This window comes from Dama dama, chromosome 14, assembly GCF_033118175.1.
Source record: "Dama dama isolate Ldn47 chromosome 14, ASM3311817v1, whole genome shotgun sequence".
NCBI lineage: Eukaryota > Metazoa > Chordata > Mammalia > Artiodactyla > Cervidae > Dama > Dama dama.
The window spans coordinates 41,261,055-41,281,351 of NC_083694.1; the positions used below are offsets into that span (position 1 = coordinate 41,261,055).

Consider the following 20,297-nt stretch of genomic DNA (forward strand, 5'->3'; position numbering starts at 1 on the left):
TGGGGATGCAAAGATGGGTGAAGGACCAGCTCCTTTAGCTGAGTGCCCAGTGCTTGGACTCTGAAAAGCCAACAGTCAACTGAACAATAAGCCAAGGGTCCTTGCTGATGTGCAGAATCCTTTCTACTAGCTCAGCGAGTCCCTAACTGAGCTGCAGGCTCACGAACTTCTGAAAAGGATGAGGATGTTCTAGGATCATCACTCTGGGATTCTCCTCCTCCATCTGGGACCCCTGATGGCACTCCACCCCCCACCAAGGGCTCTGGGGAGTCACCCCATTATCTGTTGTTGAAAACCATGGACCCGGGAGGGGTCCGTCATGCCCTTCCCCTTCCCCTAAAACTCAAAGTCACCTTAGGGAAGATCCCCTGGAGGAGGGCATGGCAACCCACTCCAGTATTCCCACCTGGAGAATTCCACGGACAGAGGAACCTGGTGGGCTACAGTCCATGGGGTCGCAAAGGGTCAGACAGGACTGAAGCGACTAAGCACAGCATAGCACAGGGCTCAAAGAGGGACTCCAAAGAGCTTTTGTATTTTAATAAACTTTCCTTTATTAGGTTACTGACTATTATCAACCATCATAAAATAGAACAGGAGTTTCAAAACTGTACAGGCCACAAGGCTCTGGGCTGAGAGGAAAGACAGGTGGGGCTGAGGTTCGGGGAGCTGGGGTGTTGGGGGTGCAGAGAGATGACAAGGAGTCTGGGGGTTTGTCCAGCGTCTGTGGGAGACGACTGGGTCAAGGTGATAAGGCTGGGATCTGTCTAATGAGACCCTCTCATGTGTAACATTCATCAGAACATGGCCCATCCTGAAACAGGAGTGAGGACAGTCTTTAAACGTCTCAGGTTCGGTTCCTCCCACCCACTGGGGGAAAAACAAACCTCCGAAGATCAAGGGGAAATTTACATTCCTCACCCAGTCTTGGCACCAATTTTGTGCTTTAAAAAATATACTCCACTGGAAGACTTTTTTTTTTTTAAAAAAAGGTACCCTACAGCAGCTGTTTAAAACATATTTTTTACGGACAAATATATATGCATATATATTAAACATTTTAAACAAATAAAGTCATCTATTGTACCTGTACAGAAATGAACAGAAGGCAGATTCTAAGAGGGTGGACTTCAAGACATAAGAAAAGGTGACTTGGTGGCAGGTGCTGGGGTCTGCTACGTGGGGGAGTTGTGCAAGGGAGGGTGCGTCCCCCCCACTGCAGGCTGCCCGCCCCACCCCACCCTGCCCCACCCCATGGCTCTGGGGCACCGTGATGAACTGAGGCTGCTCCACTTCAGCCCAGAGCCCAGACAGGGGCACCAAGCGGAGACAGGCACCAACTCTGCTCTGGTCTCCCCGACCCTGCCCTGCCCCTGGCCTCTCAGACCCACTCATCCCCCTGTCTTGTTTCGGCAGGTACTCAACAGGGGAAGCCAGAGCTTCTGAGTATTCACGTGGCAAATCTCAGGTAGGAAAGCGAAAACGAAACCAAACCCACACCAAAAAACCCCACAGAAGACTAAAAAAATAAAACCACGTGCAAAAATGGATGAGCCCGAGTGACAAGTGGCTGTCTGGGGGGACGCAGGGAGCTGCCACCGCCCTTGCAGACAGGTCCCCAAGACACTCATTATTGCACGTGAGGTGCCCTTTCAGGGGCCCGCTCGGGCACTCAGGAACAGAGCCCCCTGGAAACTGTAGATCAAGGGACCCACACAGAGGTCCCCCTGTGCCCGGATGGGGACACATCACAAACATGACCCAGCGAAAGGGCCAGGTGAGGCACACACATCCCAGGAAGGGGCAGGTGGAAGAAAAGCAACAGAACACTCCAGAGAGAAGTGACCCGAACAAAGTGTCCTTTCTAAATGGAATAAATAAATGGCTTTTGTTACTGTTAAAAGAATAAATACAGGGTATGGAGGCACCGGCAGCCAGGACTGATGCTGGGTGCTCATGCGCCTAGGGAAGGTCTCATTTTGGTTTCTGCCTCGGTGGCCATGGTGAGCTTCTGACATCCTGAGCTTCGTCCGCTGTGGCTGCCCTACTGGGCGGGTGCTGGCCCCCATCTAAGCACCTCTTAGCACCCCTGGGATCTGTTCTCGGCACCAGGGGGTCCCGGCAGGTGTGGGGAGCACCCAGGCCACCCTAAGAGCAGATCAGAGCTCAGGGCAGCAGTTTATCCTCTGTGTTTTTTCCAAGGAGGGGCTGTGATATGGCATGCGGGGGATTTCTGCCAAGGTCCAGAAGGGGAGCAGAAGGGCCCGTATCCAAAGCCGTCTGTGTCTGGCTGGGCAGCCAGGGAGGATGAAAAGGAAGTCGGGACTTCCTCCCACGCCTCGGACGCTGGTCCAAGGCTCGTGGTGCTGTGGTGGCTCAGTGAGTTGGCACCGGGGGGGTGGTTGTGCTGGCGGTCCCAGGCGGAGCATCACTGGTAGAGGAGGTAGGCCTTGAGGGAGGCGGGCAGTGGCAGCGCGTGGATCTCACCCAGGCGCCCCTTCCCCAGGGCCAGGCGCACCGAGCGACGGCAGAGATCCATGAGCGGTAAGGGCTCCGCTGCGGATAGGAGGAGAGAGAGGATGCCTGTTAGTACGGCTCCGGGTGGTTTGAGAGCAAACACTAACAGCAGCAGCCATAGCATCACTGACTGATACTAGATGTTTTTTTAAAAAATATTTATTGATTTATTTATTTGGCTGCACAGGGTCTTGGTTGGTCGAACTCAGGCCCTGTACATTGGAAACTCAGACTCTTAGCCACTGGACCACCATGGAAGTCTTGATACTAGTTTTAATACCCAGATGACTACAAATTAACTCCTTTTAGCTCTTTTTTTGGCAATGCAGCGTGGCCTATGGGATCTTAGTTCTCCCGGGGATGGAACCTGGACCCTCAGTAGTGAAAGCCTGGGGTCCTAACCTCTGGACCACTGAAGGTTCCCCTCATTTTACCTTTTTTTAAAAAAAAATTATTTGTTTTTAATTGATTGATTATTGCTTTACAATATTGGTTTGATTTCTGTCTCATTTTACCTTTTAAATCAGTTATTAATTGCTAACACAGAAAACTCAGTGGGCCAGGCCCCCTTGTAAGCCCTCATTTAATCCCCATGATGGTCTGTTGTTGCTGCTGCTGCTAAGTCACTTCAGTCGTGTCCAACTCTGTGTGACCCCACAGACGGCAGCCCACCAGGCTCCCCCGTCCCTGGGATTCTCCAGGCAAGAACACTGGAGTGGGTTGTTACGAATGATTTAATAATCACAGGGAGATACATACCATGATCATCATCCCCATTTTACTGATGAAGAAACTGAGGGATAAAGTACAAATAACTTGCCCAGGGCCACACCACTGGCAGGAAAAGGAGCAAGGGTTAGGATCAGGGTTAGCTCTAAGCCACTGAACTAGAGGCCCTCTTCATGGACTCTCCCCCACATATATCCAGTCCCAGACCCCACTTGGTCTTTCAGGAGGAGAATCATTCTGTGTTAACCCAACTGCTCACAGGGACGGTTCTCCTCTCCATTTTACAGCTAAGGGCACTCAGGTGCAGAGGGGACAGAAGTGCCAGGATTACAGGCTGGGATCCAAACCCCTGCAGTCGGGGCCCAGTTCATGGTAGAGCTGCATCAGGACCCTGAATCCCAGGGGGCTTCTGGCAGCAGCCTGCAAGGGCACCTCTGCCCTTGTGTCCCTGGGAGGGCCTAAGACCTAGCTTCCTGCAAGAGAGGCTCCACACAGCCTGCATCTCAGATAAACCCTCTGCTCCAGAAGGAACCAGAAAGTCATGCCCTCCAAGGCCCCAGAGGCTGCTGAGTTGTCATGGGCTCTGCTCATCTCCGCCCCCCCATGCCTGGCTGACTCCTCCTTGCTCTCATCCATGAAGCCAGGTACAGGTGAGCACACATGAACGGCTCGGGGGCCGTCCCTGCTCGGGGTCCTGGACACACAAGGAGCTGAAGTGAGCGGATCTGTGACCTCGTCCATGGTCTCCCCAAACTTCCTTGTGAACAAAATAAAAGGTCAAACCAAAAAACTGAGAAGACCCCCAGCATTTCCCTTGAGATCCCATTCCACCAATTAAAAAGTGGATGAAAGTTCTTTAATATTCACCAGTGTGTCTCAGAACATTAAAAAGAACATTAAAAAATTCAGTCATTGGGAATTCCCTGGTGGTCCAGTTCAATTCCTGGGTCAGGAAGATCCGCTGGAGAAGGGATAGGCTACCCACTCCAGTATTCTTGGGCTTCCCTTGTGGCTCAGCTGGTAAAGAATCCGCCTGCAATGCAGGAGACCTGGGTTTGATCCCCAGGTTGGGAAGATCCCCTGGAGAAGGGAAAGGCTACCCACTCCAGTATGCTGGCCTGAAGAATTCCATGGACCATATAATCCATGAGGTCGCAAAGAGTCGGACACGACTGAGTGACTTTCATATACATCACATACTAGTGGTTAAGATTTGGTGCTTATGCTGCCGATGGCTTGGGATCAATCCCTGGTCAGGGAACTGAGATCCAGCAAACCGTGCACTGTGTGGCCAAAAATATAAATAAATAAATAAATAAAAATTCAGCAATTGAAGACCAAATCCTAAGGCTGGTGGTTTTGGGGGAAACAGGGAATGACTGAGTAGGGGTTCCCTTTGGTGATGATGAAAGTGTTCTAAAATGAACCACACCAGTGGCTACACAGCTGTTAGTAAGCTAGAGGTCACCGCACGCTGCAATTTAATGGGTGAATTGCATGGCATGTGAATTATATCACAGTAAAGCTGTTATTTAAAAAAAGAATACATCTTAGGCTTGACAGGGCATTTATGAAGTTCCAGGCTTTAAAAGAAGACAAACAATGGCTCTTTATCTCCCCTGGGCAGCCCCAAGAGACAGGATAGTCGTAGTAGTGTCAGTTGCTCAGTCATGTCTGACTCTTTGAGACCCCATGCAGCCACCCTGCCAGGCTCCTCCATCATGGAATTCTCCAGGCAAGAATATTGGAGTGGGTAGCCATGCCCTCCTCCAGGGAATCTTCCCAATCCAGGAAGTAAACCCAGGTCTACCACATTGTAGGCAGATTCTTTACTGTCTGAGCTACCAGGGAAGCCCAGGAGACAGGATGGAAGTGGTAGATGTTTTTCATGGAAAGCTTTGAAATGGGGCCTTTCCTGGAGGAAGGAGGATTAACTAAATGATGTTCCATCTGTTCGGGTCAAGGATCCCACAGACTCCTGGTGGGTCGGGATGGAATCGTCCCACCTGCTGGCCTGCAGAGACCTGGTCTCCTTCACTGGACCTGCCTCGGAGACCCCAGACCCGGCTCCTCACCTTCACCTGCATAGCAGCCTCACCTCGAGCAAATGGCTCTCTTCCCCGGGGCCTCAGCTTCCCCAGATGGAAGAAGAGGGGTCTGGGCCAGACGCTCCTCAGAGTCCCATTGGCTGAGCTCCTGAAGGCCAACAATGTCAGGATGAGGAGCAAGTGGTCCTCCGAGCCTTTGAGTGGGGAATTGGGTTCCTCTCCTCCACTCAGAGGGCTTCCCAGGAGGCGCAGTGGTAAAGAATCCTCCTGCCAATGCAGGAGATGTTGGAGACACAGCTTCAATCCCAGGGTTGGGAAGGTTGCCTGGGGAAGGAAATGGCAACCCTCTCCAGTATTCTTGCCTGGAGAATCCCAAGGACAGAGGAGCCTGGTGGGCTATGGTTCATCTGGTTGCAAAGAATTAGACATGACTAAGCAACTGAGCACGCATGCCTCACTCAGAAATTCTCCTCCATCCTCCTCCGGCACTGCCTCCTTCAAGGATGTGGCTCAGCCCCAGAGGGGCTTCCTCTCATGTCTGAAGGCACCTGAGAAAGCTTCAAAAGCCACTGACTATGATAGAGAGCCTGCTGGGCCGTGGGAAGGGCTGAGAGGGAGTTCCCATCCCCACCTCTTGGCTAAATGGGTATCAAGTCAGCTCATCAACAGCCTTAGGAAGAAATGTTTCTAAATAGCAGGTCATCCTCACCCCCACCCCACCCACTGCCGATTATGCAGGAGGCAAGACCATGATGCCCAGGGTCCTGGTCTGGTTGCAGAGACTGAGCACAAGGCTCCAGAGACGGATGTGGACATTATGCCAGGAAAAACATATGTCCCACAGATTCAGGTTGGTCACTACCAGGACCCAGAAGGCCTTTCCGACCTCAGTCCTTTTGCCCAGGGTGGGAAATGGGGGGCTGTAGGGTCTGTATCCAGCTCCATCCGCACAGAGTGTGGCTCAGGAATCAGGAAGTGCAGCTGGCGCTATTTACGGGAGCAGAAGGACAAGGAACTGGACAAGGCCATGTACCCACATCCACATCTCCAGGACGAGCAACCACCTGGTGGCCGATTTGAACATGCACGGCCAGGGTCACCTCGTAGTCTCCAAGAGATGCCCACCCGGAGCCCCAGAGCCTGGTTCTGTGTCCAGTCCACGGGTGGTGAATGGACTTTGGGTCTGTGAGGTCAAGGATGGATGTCTCAAGTCAGGAAGTGCCCAGTTCAGAGACGTTTCCACCCGCCACCTTCATGGCTCCCAGGTCCCGGGAACCAAAAAAGGGAGAATTTGAAAATGCTGAACTGCAAGGAAATGCTTCCTTAATGGGAGGTGCCATTAAAAGTGGTGGGGAGAGGTGCAGGAGGACTCTCCTTTGAGTGACAGCTGGTCTGCTGCTTAAAAATAGGCCTTTCCTGGGACTTCTCTGTGGTCCACTGGTTAAGACTCCATGCTCCCAATGCAGGGGGCCCAGGTTCAATTCCTAGTCAGGGAGCTAGATCCCACAGGCCACAACTAAGACCTGGAGCAGCCAAACAAATAGATACTAAAAAAAAAAAAAAAAAAAAGGCCTGGGCTTAGTGGTAAAGAATCCACCTGCCACTGCAGGAGACATGGGTTTGATCCCTAATCCAGGAAGATCCCACATCCTGCAGTGAAACTAAGCCTGTGCAACACAACTACTGAGCCTGTGCTCTAGAGTCACAACTAACAGAAGCCTGCAGTGCCCTAGAACCTGTGTTCTGCAACAAGAGAAACCATTGTAATGAAAAGCCCCAGCACCGAAACTAGAGCGTAGGCCCTGCTCACTGCAACTAGAGAAAGCCCTCACAGCAACGAAGACCCAGCACTGTAAAAAAAAAAAAAAATAGGCCTTTCCTTCTGCATCTCCAGGAGTGGGGTGGGCAGGCCTAGGAGCCAAACTGGGCCCTGTCTCCCCACTTCAATGGCCATTGCTGCCCCCTCTTCTCAGAAAAGAGCAAGAAGACACAGCAGCCCCTCTGGTTGCAGCCTCAGCCCCGGAGACCTTGAGCCCCAAGGAAGAGTCAGAACAAGTGGTCTGTGATCAGAGGTGGTTGGACAGTGGTGGAGGTCATGCAAGGACACACAGCCTTTGCTCTGGCCCTGTCCAGGCCAGCTCAGCCAGGGTCCCGGCACTGGGGCAGGGACTCTTCCAGTGAGGGTCCACCTGGCGTTCGGGGGAAGGCAGACTGGGAGGACAAAATGCCCACTGCAGCACCCCGGGTGGGGTGAGGCGGAGGAGGGGGTGCACAGGACTCTGATGACTCTGGCTGACCCACTCTGCAAACAGCTGCTCCCTGCTGAGGTCAGCACCCGGCAGCCGGGTGAAGTGGGACTGGGCGGAGGAGGGAGTGGACTTTCCAGACGACCCAGGGAGCAGCAAGAAGACTGTTCGAAGACTGCAGAGCCCAGAGTCACTTTGAAGACTGCAGAGCCCCGTCCAGGCCTGACACCAAGAAGATGTATCTGGTCAGACTTGGCCAGGGCTTCTGCCTGTCATGCTCTGTTCTCTGGGTGGACTCTGACATCCCTCCTTCCTCAGCTGCCCTGGGGAGTAAAGCAAACCCTCCTGGGCAGAGGACTTGGGTGCCCTTTGATCTCACCTGACAGATGTCCACCATCTGAACTCTGGGCTCTGTCTCTTACTGCCTCATTTCCCCCAAAGGCAGCAGCCCAGGGAGGGGAAGGAACTATGGGTGGGACAGCACCCCTCCCACCAAATTCAGGTCCATCTGAAAACCTCAGAATGTGACCCTATTGGAAACAGGGTCTTTGGAGATGTAACTGGTTAACATGCGGTCACATTGGAGTAAGGCTTCCCTGGTGGCTCAGCGGTAAAGAATCCGCCTGCAATGCAGGAGCCACAGGAGACTCGGGTTCTATCCCTAGGTGGGAAAGATCCCCTGGAGGAGGGCATGGCAACCCACCCCAGTATTCTTGCCTGGAAAATCCCATGGACAGAGGAGCCTGGTGGGCTACTATGGTCTATAGAGTCACAAATAGTTGGACACGACTGAGTGACTGAGCACTCATACATACTGGAGTCGGATGAGCCTTGTCCTTATAAGAAGTCACACCCAGAGGAGGTCACATGAGGCAGAGACTGAGTGATGCGTCCACAAGCCAAGCCGTGCTGGGACGGGGCAGACTCTCAGAGCCCTAGGAAGGAACTGACCCTGCCCACAACTTGGTTTCAGATACCTGGCCTCCTGAACTGAGATGAAACACCATTTCTCTTGCTTTAAGCCTCCCAGTTGGCAGTCATTTGTTCCAGTGGCCCCAGGAAATAAGCACACCACCCTCCTCTCTACACCAGCCCCTTCCTCAGGCTTTTGAACCCACCCTATCCAGAAGACCCTCGTCAGGGTCATCAGCGATCACCTGGTGATGTGTCCACAAGCTAAGGCGTGCTGGGACGGGACAGACTCCAGAACACTCCTCCTCTCCCAGCCCCTCAGCTACTCCACTTCTCCTTCCTCATCATCATCAACCCTAAACGATGACTTGCCCCAGGGCTGGGCCTCAGCCCTCTCCTCCTCCCTTTCCTTGGTGACCTCATCCAGGGTCAGAGCTTTCAGCTCCATCTCCACAGACCACTGTCCTGTCTCCAGACCTGCAGAGTCACTGTGACATGTTGAGTGAGTATTGCAAACGTCACTTCCCCACCATGGTGCCCACCCTGGTGGTGTCCACCCTGGCCCTCGCCAGGACCTGGCCCTTTTCCCTGGACAACCATCAGGGCTCCTCCCTGGCCTCCCGGCAGCCCCTCCTGCCCCCACCGTCCATTTCTACGCAGCAGCCAAAGTGACCCTTTTAGGACATAAGATCAAACATCCTGCAGAGGCTGGGGTTGCTGCCTTACCCTCACAGGTTTCCCATCCAGATCCTCTTAAGCCAGCCAGCAGTGCAGAGTGGGGCCCATTCATGTCTGATTAGGAGAGTGGAAGGCGAGAAGCCAACGGGGCCCTGGCACTGCCTGACATTATGGTGGGGACAGAGGAGCATCCTCATCAGACACCAAGAGTGTGGAGGGGGCTCAAGCCTATGGGCACTTCCAGTCTCTCCCCTCCACCCCAGAGTCCAGCTCAGGGGTGGGCTTCTCATAACACATGCCCATGCTATTCCCCTCCCCCTCCACCCCTTTAAGTTTCCCAAACAAGAAAAATTGCAAAGGCATCTGACCTTCCATCTAATGCAGAGCTGATAGGGTATTGACCGATCATGCCCATCTGGGCCTCTGGGACTGCTTTGGCAGAACCACCGCCAAGCCTTGTCCTGACTCGGCAGGGGAACAGTTCTGTTTGTGTACGCCCTGATTCGCCATGGGGGAACAGGCCCGCCCCTCCCAGCCTCTCTGAGGTCTGTGTTCTGTCCTGGAGCTGGGCACATGAGCAATGAAGCCGTGCACTCCTGGCATTGGCACTGACGGACCTGTTTCCAGAGGGGCCAGGGCTGCCCCGTTCTTGGAGAGACCAAGTCTCAGAAGCCTGGACCCAACAGTTGACTCAACTGTCTGCACAGAGCAGGCATTAAAGGACTTCCCTGTGGTCCAGTGGCTAAGACCCCCAGCTCCTAATGCATGGAGGCCGGGTTCAATCCCTGGTCAGGGAACTGGATCCTACATGCTGCAACTAAGAGTTTGCATGCTGCAACTAGAGATTTCACATGCTTCAACAAAGATCGAAGACTCCACGTGCCACAACTAAGACCCAGTGCAGTCAAATAAATAAATATTACAAAAAAGGGGGGGGAGCATTGAACTCCCTGGGGCTGTGGTCACTGTCTACTAGGAAGAGATAAGCAGGACTACAGGCCAGGGTCCCCTGAGAACTTGCCCCGCTGGTTCCCTAAACCAGGTCTGAATGACTTCCTCAGGGAGGTTACCTGCTGGATGCACACCTGCCAGGAGTACCAGGAGGACCTACGGTGCTGGGCTACACAGGTGAGGTGGACACCCCACCTAGCTGTGGGCTCACTGCCCTCACCCTGTCAGAGCCTGCCAGGAGCAGCAAGGGAAAGATGGGCAGAGGAGGGCTCCAAAGAGAAACATGTGTACCCCATGGAGGAGAGGAGGCATCTGCTGTCGAATGGATGAGAGGTCGCTGGCTTTCACTATGTGGGCAGCCCTAGTACCCCCAGGACACAAAGCCCAGCTCAATAATATGATGGTTACTGTGCTAGAAGATCTGCTAAAACTGCAGATCAAACCTGGAGGCAGCTCAACCAGAAACAAACCACATCTGTCAAAGACCATCCATCCACTGATCCATTCATTCATTCAACCATCCATCTGCCCATCTACTCAACCACCCACCCATCCACCCATCCATCCACTCCTTTACTTATTCATCCATCCATCCACCCATCTGTCCACCCCCCAATCCATCCATTTACTCCTTTAATCACTCACCCACTCAACTATCTATCTATCTATCTATCCATCCACCCATCTATCCATTTACTCCTTTAGTCACTCATCCATTCACTCATCTATCTATCCATCCATCAATCCATCCATCCACCCATCTAACCATTCACTCCTTTAGTCTCTCACCCACTCACTCACTCCTCTATCCATCCATTCCTTTAGTCATATACCCACCCACCCATCCATCCATTCATGCATGTATGTATCCATCTACCCATCTATCCATCCATTCACCCATCCATCCACTCCTTTAGTCATCCATTCATCCGTCCACCCATCCATCCACCCATTCATCCACCCACACATCTATCCATCCATCCACCATCCAGCTATGAGGTGCTGCCACGTAATCTGGAGACTCTAGCTAGAAATCCCATCTAATCAGAGGTAAGGCAAGAGTCTAAGGATCTGAATGTTGGGGTGTCTACTTAAAGACATTTAAATTGCAACAACTGTAAACTTTTAGCTGGGCCCAGCCAGGACCAGCAGGGCACGGGGAGGCCAGGGATACCACCACCAAAAACAGAGCCGAGGACACTTACGGTCGAGTCCATTCAAGTAGCGCATGCGGATCTCACAGTGGCCCCAGACGGCGCTCACTACAGGATACAGTTTTTTGCCCTTGAGTCCCCGAAAAGCTACTCCCATGTACTGTCCATCCACAATGAAGCTCAGGGTCCCGTCGTCCATATCCAGGGCCACCAGGAAGGAGTCGGGGACAATGAACGTCTCATCCGGCTCCAGAAAGGCTGGGTATGTCTTGCTCGGCTGGTTTTTGCCGTCGTGGTAGAGCCGGTTGCGACCCAAGTCCCAGCCCCAGGACTCATGGTTATTCCCCACGAGCGTCGTGTACCCCACGGAGTGCAGGGGGGCATCTGCCGTTGCCACCCCTACCACGGCATGGGTGCCCCGCTGCCTCATGGCCCACGTGATCTGCCACACGTGCAGCCCGCGTGTGTACCCAACTTTGCCCCTGATGGCGTCCGTGCTCTGGGCCACCGGATGCCGGTGGAAGATGAGCTTGTCGTCCTCCTTCACGAAGACATTGAGCGAGCGGTCATTGTTGTTCCAGGAGTGGAGCAGCTGGACGTCATAGGACACGGGGGGCATGTCCAGCAGCAGGTCCAGGCGGGTGGGCTTGCAATAGTCCAGACCCTGGAGCTCCTGCTTCAAGGGCCGGTACGTGGGGTCCCTCATGTCCACCGTCTTGATCCCTCCGGTGACCTTCTGCCCCATGTCGGCCTCCCGTTTCACCTGGTCACTGATGCCCAAGACAAACTCATCAATGGCGGGGCCACTTCTCCAGTTTTCAATCAGGCCGGGACGGCACTCCTAAGGGAGGCTGCTAGGTGATGTGGAGCATCCGGTACTGCCTAGTGGATGGAAGGAGAAACAGGAGGTGAGCTGGGGGTGCAGAGAGAAGGGGAGAAATCCACTAGGTTCATATATCACACAGGCATGTCCCTCCCATCACATCTGATTCTGGGCAGACCAGAGCCTCTGCACCGAGTGACATCCCCTCTGTCCCTGCAGCTAGGTTAGCATGAAGGAGGGGGCCGTGCACCTGGAAGTCTGCGTGGAGAGGTGGGCTTGGGGGCAGGTGTTACACCCAACTGTGTCAGGCGTCCAGCCTGAGGCTTGCCAACTCATCACTGTTTCTCAGGGCAGAAGGCCAAGCTGGCCTGATCCCAAGGTCGGCTCAGGGCAGTGGGCGTCTCCTCTGGTCAAAGCAATGGAAGGCTTACTCCCAGCACCTGCTGTTTAGAGGGCAGGTGAATCCCCACGTGGCAGCAGAAACTGTTTGAGATGCTGATTCTCAGTCCCTCCTTTCTCTTCCAGCACAGCCACCTCCAAGGATGTACCACCAGTTCACACTAGGGAAGGGAACCCCAGGGTGGGCATAAAACTCCTGGCTCAGTGGCTCCAGGGGGCACAGCAACACCCCCACCCAGCTGGCCCAGAATCAGGTGGGCACAGGGCTCTCACTGCCACCCCTGGGTGGTTCTGGACCCACCTTTAGACAGCCACCCCCTCCCACCCACACTCTTCAACTGCTGTCTAGTGTTTGGCTCCTCCAGTCCCCACAGCCCATCTGGGAAAGAAGTCCGACTCCAAGACGACTCATTTCCGCCCAGGCTACACCATCCCTGTGTCCTTTAAGGAAGATCAGAGCCACGGGCTGGAGAGGAGAGCCCGCTATCTGTCCTCTCCATCAGCAGCACTGGGAGGAGGGGCTGAAATGTGGGATAGATAGGACTCTGGTCACCCCCGCCATTCCTGTCCCCATGTCCGCCTTGAAGAAGGGGAAATCACAAGCTATTTTGGTTTCTTGAGCCTCACTCAAGAGGGAAGGTGCTTCCTGCCATCACAACCCCTACCTCCCACTCCCCTGGCCCATGGGAGGGACTCTTGGCTGCCTAGTTTGGGGGACAGGCTCCGAGGACTGGCTTCCCAGGTGACTCAGTGGTAAAGAATCCACCTGCCAGTGCAGGAGATGCAAGAGACGTGGGCTCGATCCATGGGTCGGGAAGGTCCCCTGGAGGAAGACATGGAAACCCACTCCAGTATTCTTGCCTGGAGAATCCCATGGACAGAGGAACCTAGTGGGCTACAGTCGATGGGGTTACAAAGAGTCGACATGACTGAGCGTGCACGCTCTCACGCTCTCCCAGGACTGACCAGACAAGGGGGCAGGAAGACTCCTGGCTACATAAACAGGACTAAATGAGGATACAGAGATGCTGGGCAAGAAGCCATGGGTGTCTGGCTGCTGGAGAAGCATCACAAGGGCTCTTGTTCCCAGGAGCACGATGGTGCCTGAGACAAGGACAACACAAGGGAGCCCAGCGTGGGGCTGCAGTTGGCATGTCATTTTCCCTCTGAGGCGCAAGATGGAGCGTCTGCCAGGGGACGAGGACAGGGACTGGCTGCAGAAGATCTGGCAACCTGGGACCACTGGCCTCCCCACCGGGCACCCAGGGACCTGCAGGACCAGGAGGACGGGAGGGATCTGCAGTGAGACCGGCTTCCGGTCTGGTCTCTGGCTGCCCTGGAGCTGCCTTCCTCTCATCAGCTGGGACAAGATCCCCAGAGATGCCCCATCCTCAAGGCAGCCAGGGGTCCTGGGAGGGAGGCTCTTAGCAAATGCCTGTGTGGGAGTGCTTGGATCCCCTTATCTCAGCGAGCAGGTCACTCTTCTCACCCTCCAGCCTATCACCGTCTTGTCAGCTGGCTCAAGCCTCATAGCAGGAAGAACCTCTCTCCCTGAATCTCATGGGGTCAAAGATCCCACCCCACCCCACCCATGAGAACGGGTGGAGAGAGTGAGGGGGAGGCTAGGGATGGGGTTGGGGGAGAGGAGACCTGGGCAGGTGGGCCATGTGGGAAGAAAGGGTGGTAGGGGGAAAGTCCTTCCAACCCATTAATTTAAAATACTTGGGGAGAAATGAGTGGGAATGGAGAAGGACTACAGCAAGGAGGTTGAGGTCAAGTCAGAGGTGGAAGGAGGGAAGGGTTGATAGGGTGGGGGTGGGGAGAGGGGGAGAGAGGGACAGAGGGAGCTCGTGGGCTAGTACATCTGGGCCTGTGCACACATGTAACCCCTACTGGAGCTGGATCAAACCAGTCAGTCCTAAAGGAAATCAACCCTGAATATTCATTGGAAGGACTGATGTCGAAGCTGAAGCTCCAATACTCTGGCCACCTGATGAGAAGAGCTGAATGATTGGAAAAGACCTTGATGCTTGGAAAGATTGAAGGCAGGAGGAGAAGGGGATGACAGAGGATGAGATGGTTGGATGGCATCACCGACTTGATGGACATGAGTTTGAGCAAGCTCCGGGAGATGGTGAAGGCCAGGGAAGCCTGGAGTGCTGCAGTCCATGGGGCTGCAAAGAGTTGGACACGACTGAGTGACTGAACAACACAGCTGGACCAGGATCAGCAAACTCTCTGTCAAGGGAGAGCTGGTAAATGCTTTAGGCTTTATGGGCCCAAGAGTCTCTGTGCAACTCCTCAGCCCTGCCTTGTCGCCTGGGAGCAGCCACAGACAACACATAAATAAAGAAGCCTGGCTGAGTTCCAATAAAACTTTATTTACAAGAGCAGACCAGGAGGTAGTTGGCCAGTCCCACACACGGATCACGGCAGCAGGAAAGCACGAGATGTTTGCTGGGAGGAATCGTGTGGCAGCAAGGTCAGTCCAGCCCCAGAACGAGGGGTCAGAAAAGACAGCGTAACCTCTCGGCGGCTGGTCAGCTGTCTGTCTGAGTCAGCCACCTGCCTTCTCTCCATCTCCTGTCTACTTTCAAATATGGCCACAGGGACCCACTAGCCCTCTTTTTTGGGATTATGGCCTGCCAGGGTGCTCCCCCCAGGCTCCTCCCCATCCTCGCCTCCAGACTCTGCATCAGTCCTCTGCCAGCCCTGCTCCTGAGGCTTCTAATCCTCAGCCCTCTGCCTGAGACTCATCCTACGCTTTTCTGAGCCTCGGTTTGCTCTTCTGTAAGATGGGTGTCAAAGAGGAGAGCTCGTCCCCAGGATCAGAGCAGAACATGTGGTTGTGAGGGTCCCGTCTCCTCTCATACCCCGGGGGGTGTGGGGGTGGGAGTGGGGGAGTGGGAGGAGAAGGGAAGCAGGAGTGGTGGGCAATCACAGTGACAGGGTGGGGACACTGCGATTCACACACTGGTGCTGCAGATGGACTCGCTTTACCCTGAGGAGCGACACAGAGGGGTACAGCTCTCACACGCACATGTGCATACACACACACACACACACACACACACACACGCACGCGCGTCACACTAGAAGCCTGGTAGGGCCTCATGGAGTCTGCATTTCCTTTCAAGACAGTGAATGAGATCAAAAGTTCTGAGATAGGGACTGCCCCGGTGGTCCAGTGGCTAAGACGCCACACTCCCTATGCAGGGAGCTGGGTTCGATCCCTGGTCAGGGAACTAAGATCCCACACGCCACAACTAAAGATCCAAAGTGCTGCAACAAAGACCTGACACAGCCAAATAAATAAATATTTAAAAAATTAAAAATAAACATTAACAAAAAAAGCTCTGGAACAGAAGGGAGGGACGTCTTCAAAGCCCTGTGGTTGACTTGGTTGGACATTTTCCACCTAGAGTGAACACGCCCCTCCCACCTGATGCCACACCCATCATCCTTGCTGGGATAAAAATAAGCTCATGGTTCTCTGTGAAAGAGGATGTGTCTTGGACTCTCTAATGGGCAAAAGCCTTCCACATGGTGTCCCCCTTGGGACAGGGTGGCCCGGGACTCTAAGAACCCACCAGAGTTGCCCATCCACAATGGAATTCCAGGTGGACCCCCAGCACTAAGTGGATGAACCTCCTCCCACTGTCACCACCAGCAGCCAATCACGTGCTCTTGGCTCAGGGTCTGGGGAACAGCACTCCTATCCCAAAGCCTGGCTTTGAAGAGGATTTGCTGGGAGCCACAGCTATCCACTGAGAGAAAGACCAAAGCCTCACACAGCACCTTCCCTCCAGCTTCTTGGGCTCCTCTAGGTGGGCTCTCTGCTCTCAGAGGGCAGGACAACCAGATCCAGAATTGGAGGACATGCTGGGAAGGAAGCCCAGAGCTGAACAGTGACCCCCAATGAGTGGGGAGGAGTCAGAAGCATCTCTGAAGCCCACTGTCTGGGAGTCCAAGACCTGAGCCAGGGGAAGGGTACCCAGCCTTTACTGATCTAAAGCAGCAATCCTCTCTGAAGTGGGAGGGAAGGGCACACTGATCTCTGTCTCCTGGGCACACATGGTTGAGAACACCTGTTGGATACACCCACGGTTTTCACTATGCAAGAGGAAAGTAATACTGACAGGCTTCTATCGGTGACAGAGGGACCAGCAAGCCTTGTGGGATGCACAAGGAACAGGAGAAGATGTGGGGAAAAGGCCGTTTGTGTATGGGTGTGGGCATGTATCCCAGAGAGACAGACTCCACCTGGGACATGCTTCTCGGCAAATAGGTGCCACGTGACAGTCTCCATTCAGGTGTAAAACATGCCGCAATCACCCACTGACCACTTTTCCAGGGGTCTCGTCTATAAAACCCCACAGCCCTACAGAGGGACATGTGGGCAAAGATGCCCACTGCACCATGAACTCCAGCAGCCGTGGAGAGAAGGAGGTGGCCCCTCAGATGTGCTGACTTAATGTAACATGTAACATGACGCTGTTATATTTTAAAAAACAAATTGGAGAACAACATGCAGAGCATGAACTGGTGTTTGTAAGAACAGAATTTTTAATGCTATCTGTGCACGTTTGTCTGTAGACATAGAGAAAGGTCTAGAAGAATAAACACCAAAACTGTCACAATAGTTAATCCTGGAGAGTGGGGGGTGGGATGCATTAACTTTAAGGATTCTTTGAATTGAAAAAAAATTTAATGCATGTATTCTGTTTTGCGATGAAAAGGATGTTTAAGCACACAAAAAAGAATAAAAAGGTGGACAAATACTGATTTAACACACTACATTCACAAGAGCAAGTTGTTCCCAAAGCAACTGTTAGTCTTTCCACGTGTGTCACTTCTTATAAAGCAAGCACAGGAGAAATACTTAATTTACCCAGGAAGAGATACATGAAGGAGACAGAAGGGCATTTAAAATACAGGACAAGAATTCCCAGTTACAGCTCTGGAACCATCCCCCAAAAAGAGGACAGTATTTCTACAATAAGTTTTCCCAAGACTTCTAATTGCACTGCTTTTACATCTCGAATTTTATTTTTTCCCAGCAAAAATGGGGTAGCTATTTGTTAATCCTAAAGGAAATCAACTCTGAATATTCATTGGAAGGATGGATGCTGAAGCTGAAGCTTCAATACTTTAACTACCTGATGCGAAGAGCTGACTCATTGGAAAAGACCTTGAAGCTGGGAAAGATTGAAGGCAAGAGGAGAAGGGGCAACAGAGAATGAGACAGTTGGAAGGCATCACTGACTCAACCGACATGAGTTTGAATAAACTCCGGGAGATACTGAAGGACAGGGAAGCCTGGCATGCTGCAGTCCATGGGGTTGCAAAGAGTCAGACACAACTGAGCGACTGAAAAACAACAATAATCTGTCTCCATGGGCTCCAAACAAGAAAAGACCTGCGCCATCCTTAGACAAGAAACCCAGCCATGGTGGCTATACGTGGTTCTGTGCTCTGCCAAGGCCAGGTGGGGGGATGAGGAAGGAGGACCTCCAGGGGGCAGAGGCTGGAGAGGGGCAAGACCACCAACCTTGACTCAGCTGGGACAGCACCCTCAGCACCTGCTGGGAGTGCGACACTGTCCCTTCAATTAAATCAGCAGCTCCGCAGTTCCGGCTTCCAAAAAACCACTTTCGGATCAATTGGAACTGCTAAAAATTACCCTTTTGTTTTATTGTTAAAGACAAAAAATGTTTGTTGGGCGAGCAATACCCTCTGTTGGAGACACGTCCAAGGTGATAGGTGACAAATGGATGGGACAGGGTGGTGTGGCAGGGGACACAGAGGCGGTCACTGTGGCATGGCAGGCGAACACCCAACCCTGCTTTCAGCTCAGTTCCCCCTCAGTGCGTCCGACTGACCCCAGAACAGTAAAACCATTGTTTCAACACGTGATGGGGAAAGAATAAAATTCAGGATGTGGAACAAGGTGACCTATTTATAAAGCCTCCTTTCACCTGCAGATCAAATAAGCTCCCTCCCTCCGCCTCCCCGCCTCACACAGCGCTGGTTGCAGTGGAGGATTTTGCGAGAAGCAGGCCTGAGCAATGGGCTATTAGAGCAGGACACAGCTTCTGCAGCCGGGCTGAGTGGCTGCCAGGCTCTGTCTGCTAACTGGGGTTTTGTGCTTCGTGAGCAGGGGCTCAAGAACACGTTTCAGTGGTGGGAGCACCCAGGGAGGGTGTGCTCCGTGCAAGCCTGACCACAGAGCCTGGGCCAAGGTGCCACCAACCGCAGGACAAAAGCCATGTTATGTGGTCATTACCACCTCTACTACATGCACCTATAGCCTTGAGGAGAGACACCCAAGAAGATCCAGGAAAGCTGTCTTCTTGCTCAAGCAGGGCTAGAAAAGTCAGCGTCTGCCCCCAGAATCAACAAAAAGGATCGGACCCTTCTGGAAAGTTCTGATGAGTGGTTCTGGAGAGAAAAATCCCACACGGGCTGGAGCTCTAGTCTCTGACCTCAAAAGACCAAAAGATGCACCTGCCGTAAACACCTACGGAAGGACCCAGATTACTCATGGCACTTTCAGAAAGGGCTCGAATCAGTTGAGCCTGGCCTCTGGGAAACAGCATTCACATTCATTCAGAGACTAAAAATCATGAAAAAAAAGAAGTCACGGTTGCAGCCGAGTCAAGGTTATGATGACAACGGCTCTGTTCACATGAGCAGCTCTGCTCCTGGGAGGGAGCTAAGTGACAATGACACACAGTGACCTCCAGAAAGCTTTCCGAGACAGCAGCAGATGCCCAGTGGGGAGGAAGTCTAGATGGTGGACTCCCCACGTCACTCAGGTTGGGCGGTCCGTCACACTGGGTCTGCCCGGTCCATGCAGGAACTGGACGGGGGAGGGGTGTCAGTGGGAAGGGGGCAGGAAGGGAGCGCAGAGGACAGTGTCACAGCCACTTCCCAGGGGAGAGCCCATGGGTGCCCAAGGGGGAAGGCTCAGGGATGCAGGTCCCTCCTCACTCCACCCTGGCTGATGGCAGAAGCCCACAAACCCTGATGGACTGCTGGTCCCAGTGAGTGCGCTCCAGCCTCGAGAGAAGTGGGGTTTGCCTTCCCCCAGGTGAGCGCCGGGACAAGGCTCCCTGGGGAAACAAGAGTCCTCTCTTGCACTGGCTGCCTGCAGGACACACACTCACCTGTTCACTCCAGCTCTGTGTGGCCTGTGAGGCGGCCTGGGACAACACTCGCCTGCATCGGGACCCTCAGAGCGAAGCCTGACCATGTCCAGGCTTTAGGCCTGGAGACCTGAGTGTGAGCAGGTGACACTCTGGCCTCTTCCCATGGGATGTGCCAACTGGGAAAGATCATCTCTGAGAGTCGTCCCATGGGTCACCCCATGTCCCTCCAGGAGGAACGAGCAGGGGGGAGGCCAAGGAGAGATGCGAGGCTGTGAGAGGAATCAGTTCACAGAGAGATTTGAGGGGTTGGCTGCTGAGAGAGCTAGAGGGGCCTGTGTTCACTTATCCCACCTGTAGGCTCAGGTGATGCTCTCAAACCACCTAAGGAGTAAAAGGAGGGGGAAGAGTGGCATTCTGTGTAGCTAAAGCACTCACATGGCATTGGGGGAACACAGTAGGTGTTTAGTACATGCCACTCCCTGCCTTCTCCCACCTCCCTTTAACAAGACTTCTTTAGTCGCTAAGTTGTGTCCGACTCTTTTGTGACTCCATGGACTGTACCCCACCAGGCTCTTCTGTCCATGGAATTCTCCAGGCAAGAATACTGGATTGGGTTGCCATTCCCTTCTCTGGGGATCTTCCTGACCCAGGGAATGAACTCATGTTTCCTTCATTGCAGGCAGACTCTG

General features: G+C 53.4%; 1 protein-coding gene across 2 annotated transcripts in view; it reads right to left on the reverse strand.

Moving 5' to 3' along the window:
• Positions 1-529: 529 nt before the first annotated feature.
• Positions 530-20,297, reverse strand: part of SPSB1 (splA/ryanodine receptor domain and SOCS box containing 1) — a 71,098-nt gene continuing 51,330 nt past the window's right edge. For both annotated transcript variants that reach the window (XM_061160468.1, XM_061160469.1), the window contains exons 2-3: positions 11,287-12,117; positions 530-2,556 (exon numbers count right to left, since the gene is read on the reverse strand). In XM_061160468.1, coding sequence (XP_061016451.1) covers positions 2,429-2,556; positions 11,287-11,980 — 822 coding nt within the window. In that variant the 5' untranslated portion in view covers positions 11,981-12,117 and the 3' untranslated portion in view covers positions 530-2,428. The remainder of the gene's footprint in view (positions 2,557-11,286; positions 12,118-20,297) is intronic.